Source organism: Rhincodon typus, unplaced genomic scaffold, assembly GCF_021869965.1.
Source record: "Rhincodon typus isolate 14 unplaced genomic scaffold, sRhiTyp1.1 hic_rhity00008534, whole genome shotgun sequence".
Taxonomy (NCBI): Eukaryota; Metazoa; Chordata; class Chondrichthyes; order Orectolobiformes; family Rhincodontidae; genus Rhincodon; species Rhincodon typus.
In genome coordinates, this window is record NW_025974172.1 from 813 (window position 1) to 5,552 (window position 4,740).

A 4,740-nucleotide genomic window follows, 5' to 3' on the forward strand; every position below is an offset into this window, starting at 1 on the left:
GCTGCTTGGCCTGCTGTGTTCATCCAGCCCTGCACCTTGTTGTCAAGGTAGATCAAATATTGGCTTTGTGACAGGAGGCAGGGTTCTGGTAAAGCTATTTGTGTGACTGGGTCCAGTGTGCAGTGGTGTACCTCAGGGATCAGTCCTCAGTTGTCTGTGATATCCATAAATGATGGAGATGAGAATGTCGAGAGGATAAGTAAGTTTGTGGATGACACGAAGATTGACCGAGTGGTTGACGGTGAGCGGGAGGGTATTAGGTTACAGGAGGATATAAATAGATTGAACAGATGGGCAGATCAGAGGCAGATGGAATTTAACCCTGATAAGTGTGAGGTGATGCACTTTGGAAGAAGGAACAAGACAAGAGAGAATCAATAGGAAGCTCAGGAACAGAGCGATCTTGGGGTGCTTGTCCGCAGAGCCCTGAAAGTTGCATGACAAGCGAATAAGGTAGTTAAGAAAGGCTCCAGGATGCTTGCCTTTATCAGACGTGGCATAGATTGTAAGAGCAGGGAAGTCATGTTCGAGCTGTACAGGACTTTGGTTAGGTGAAAGTGGATACTGTTCTAGTCACCACACTATAGGAAGGATGCGATTTCATCAGAGCGAATGCAAAGGAGATCACCAGGATGTTGCCTGGGATGGAGCTTTTCTGTTGTGAAGAGTGGCTGGATAAGCTCAGGTTGTTTACTTTGAAGCAGAGAAGGCTGAGGGGGTGAACAGATAGAGCTGCAGAAGACTGAATAGACAGGGTGAATTGAAAGCCGCTGTTCTCCTTAGTTGAAGGGTCAACAACAAGAGGGCATAATTTTAAAGTGAAGGGCAGGAGGTTTAGAAGGGATTTGAGGAAAACTGTCTTCACCCAGAGAGTGGTGGGAATCTGGAATGCATTGCCTGGGTGGGAAACCTCAGCCTTTATAAAGTACTTGGATAAGCACTTGAAATATCATAACTTTCAAGGCTATGGGCCTAGTACGGGAAAGTGGGACTAGTGTAGGTAGTAGCATATTTTTAATAGTGCAGACTCAACAGACCAAAATGCCTCTTCTGTACTGATTCTGTGATTGGCAATATCCTCAGTGAGTTGAGTTCAGTAATTGACTCAGTTTAAGTATTCTGTCACTTCACAGAAACTAAACCATTTAAAATCTAGAATGAACTGGAACTTCTCAGGGTGTACTGTTTTGCTAACCCATTGAAATTGCATAATATTGTGGTCAGTGTTTGCTGCCCCAACTGATATTGATATTGACTAGCCTCCAAATACAGATCTATCTGTTACGACGCCTGGTTGCTTTGTTAATGAAATAAACTATCTTGACTAATTTCTACAAGTTTGTGGGTGTTGGAAGGCCATCCAGGGGAGTATTTGAATAGTTGTGCAGAAGTACCGAATACATGTGTGGAATTTTGTGAATTTGTGGAAATTTTGACTCATCCAGGACTGAATTTTGGCAAACATCCTGGTGTCAAAGAGAATGGAAAAGTCGAGAGAGATGGTAGTGCGTCTGAATTGGGTAATGTGGAACCTGACTTCAGTTGTAGGTAGACGTGATTTGTAATTTTGATTGCAAGTATTTCCGCGCTGTAGCAGGGGGTAAGAAACCTGGTTGGAGAGGTCCAAACATTGTCAATGTGGAAAAAAGTGAGCATGAGTTTGGGAGGCAGCTGTTAAGGTTTTGGAGATGGGGCAGTGTAGAAGGATGGAGACAGTGTTGGTTGAAGCTGTAGGGTGATGTTTACTAAGAATTGAAAGGAAGAGAGATGCCATTGTATGGAGGAAGCTACTTAGGGGCCAGCCAGTAGGGGCAGTTTCCAAATGTAGCTTCATTTCATTTGGACTGCTGATAGATTATTTTCTCGTCAAATTTGTATTTTATGGCAGTTAGAATGACTTTAGAATAGTAGAATGAACATTAATGAAGATTCGATAGCAGTATTGCCTGAGAAATTATGCCTACTTCTTGAGGACCTTATTGGTAGACCCAATCGTAGATGGAAGTAGGAGAAAGCAGTCATTACAATGGCTGGATTGAGAAAATGACAGTGAGTCATGTATGTTGGAAAGGAATACAACAGTAAGGTGGCTGCCTGTGGTAATTGCACATGTTTTACAGGAGGACTGTGATGTAAATAGTGGTGGGTGGCAGCGAGGTCTTACCTTGTGTATGCTTTTCATGTGGTGCAACATCAGTAATAGCATTTCCTACATTCCAACAAGTGGCTACAACTCAAAAAATACCTCCTTCATTGACCACAAAGCACTTTTGGAAGATCCTAAGGGCATGAAAGGTACTATGTGGTCTGCCTATTTATATGTTTGCTTCCCTTAACTTTATCCCTTCCTCTTGTGAAGGCACTGCCGTCTGCCAGAAAGTAGATACTACAATTTATCCATCAGTCATCTCGGGCAAGATCAAGGTCAAAAGAGCCTAGAATAGCTTGTACCAGGTGAACCAAGATCTGTTTAAAACAGATGAGGTGGCTTGGAGGGGAACTTGCAGCTGAAGTTTTCTTATGTATCTGCTACCCTTATCCTCCTAGATGGTAGAGGCCATGAGTTGGGAAGGTGCTTTTTTTAAAAAAAACCCTTGATGAGTCACGGCAGTGCATCTTGTAGATGGTACACACTGTTGCCAATCCGTATCAGCTGTGGAGGGAATGAATGTTTGAGATGGTGGATGGATTATGCTCATTATGCAGATTGTGCAGTCCTGCATACTCAAACTGCACTTGTCAAGCGAAAGTATTCAGTCAGTGGGCTTGTCAATAGTGCACAGGCTTTGGAGAGTCGGGGGATGAGTTACTTGACATGGATTCCTTAGCTTCTGACCTCCTCTTGTAGCCATAGAATTCATATGGCCAGACCAGTTGAGTTTTCTAATTGATGATAACACCCCAGGCTGATGATAGTGGGGGATTTGATGATGGTGAAGGCATTGAATGACAAGCAGACGTAGTTAGATTCTCTGTTGTTAGAGATGGCCATTGTCTACCTGTTTTGTCAGGTGAGTATTACTTGCTGCTTATTAGTCACAGCCTGGATATTGTCTGGCTCTTCAGATTCTGGAAAGTCACACATGGTAATTTTTTTATTTGTTCGTGGGATATGGGTGTTGCTGCCTGGGACATTTGTTGCCCATCCCTGGTTGCCCTTGAACATTGTGTAATCACAAGTAAGCACCCCCACTTCTGACCTTTATAGTGGGGGCAGGGAGGGCCTTTGATAAAGCAGTTGAAACTAGTTGCACCTAGGACATTACCCTGAGAAACTCCTACAGCAATGTGCTTTGACACAGATGATTGATCCAGCAACCACCATCATCTTCCTCATGGTAAAGTGCAACTCTAACCAGTGAACAGTTTTCCCTGGATTCTAGTTTTGCTGGAGCCCTTTGCCACACATACTCAGTTGAGGCTTTGATGTTAAGGATCGTCACTCTCCCCTCGCTTCTTGACTTGAAACAAGACCCGGCTTCTGATTCAATGAAATTATTCAAGTAAATTGGGCCATGACAATATAGTTAAGAGAAATAGAATTTACTTTTCATGTCAAGTAACTGTCATCAGAATATTGGAGTAAATGGTCTTTGACCTGTGACATTATCTCAGTTTTCAACCCAATATTACAGTATTTTAAATTGACTGAAGTGTGCTTTTGAGGCCATGGAGGTTGCTACTTAAATGCAAGTCTGCCTTCCACAGATGTTGCCTGGTTTTGAGCATTTACTAGTATTTTCTGTTTTCATTTAATGATCACAACATCTGCAGTGCATCAATTTTGTTGTGAAATATGATTTAGTCTTGTGGACAGTGCCCTACATGAATGAGTTAAGTGTGGGTCCGTGATCAAATTTTGCAATTTTCTAGATAACTGTTTCCAATGATTGTGTGTTTTGGTGGAACAAATTTGAAACTTTGAACTATTTTACTTCGTTCATTTTTGGAGTGTTTGATTTAGCGTTTACCTTTTTCTTTTTTTTTCTTTTGTAGGACGTATGATATGTGACTTTGTTTGCTCAAACCAGGAGGAAGTGGATCTTGCTGTGCAAAGTGCTAAAGAAGCATATAGAAGCTGGAGTCGACTGTCTGGGTCAGAAAGAGGCCGCATCTTACTTGAGGCTGCAAGACTCATAAGAGTAAGAGGGATATATCTGGCTTTCTGACTGAATGACTGAAATACGAACAACTTGAACTTCCATTAACTTGAACTGTTGGGGAAGGTTTTGCAGGAGTTTGTCAAATGGAATTTGACAGTGGACACATAAGGAGATATTAAGACAGGTGCCTGAAAGCTAAGTCAAAGAGGAGGGTTTTAAGGTGTGTCTTTGAAGTGAAGAGAATGGTGGATATGCAGAAAGGATTAAGGTGGGAAATCCAGAGTTTAGTGCTGAGATGACTGAGACTGGGGACATCACTGGAAAGCTGAAGGAAGTTGGGTATGTGCTATATGTATACAACACCTGAGCTATCTGAAAGTTGTAAGACCGGCACAGTTTGAGTGGGAAGAGCGTGGGGTTCTGGTTTGGAATCAGTTATTTTCTATTCTTTAAGCGGTTCAAATTGCTCCCGGACCCCTGGTTCTGGACACTGGACTTATTTAGGGAATATGAAATGAAGAGGCACATGTTTCAGGGCAAAAGAATCTCTGCAGTTATTTAAAATACAAAAGGCAATTATAATATGAGAAAATAGGTGATGCAATGAATCAAGTAATCTTTACACAGGAGAACAGTA

General features: G+C 42.1%; 1 protein-coding gene across 1 annotated transcript in view; it reads left to right on the forward strand.

Annotated features, from left to right (window-relative positions):
• Nucleotides 1–4,169, forward strand: part of LOC109913515 (4-trimethylaminobutyraldehyde dehydrogenase-like) — a 4,809-nt gene extending 640 nt beyond the window's left edge. Inside the window, exon 2 of the mRNA XM_048594361.1 lies at nt 3,997–4,169. Coding sequence (XP_048450318.1) covers nt 3,997–4,169 — 173 coding nt within the window. The remainder of the gene's footprint in view (nt 1–3,996) is intronic.
• Nucleotides 4,170–4,740: the final 571 nt, after the last annotated feature.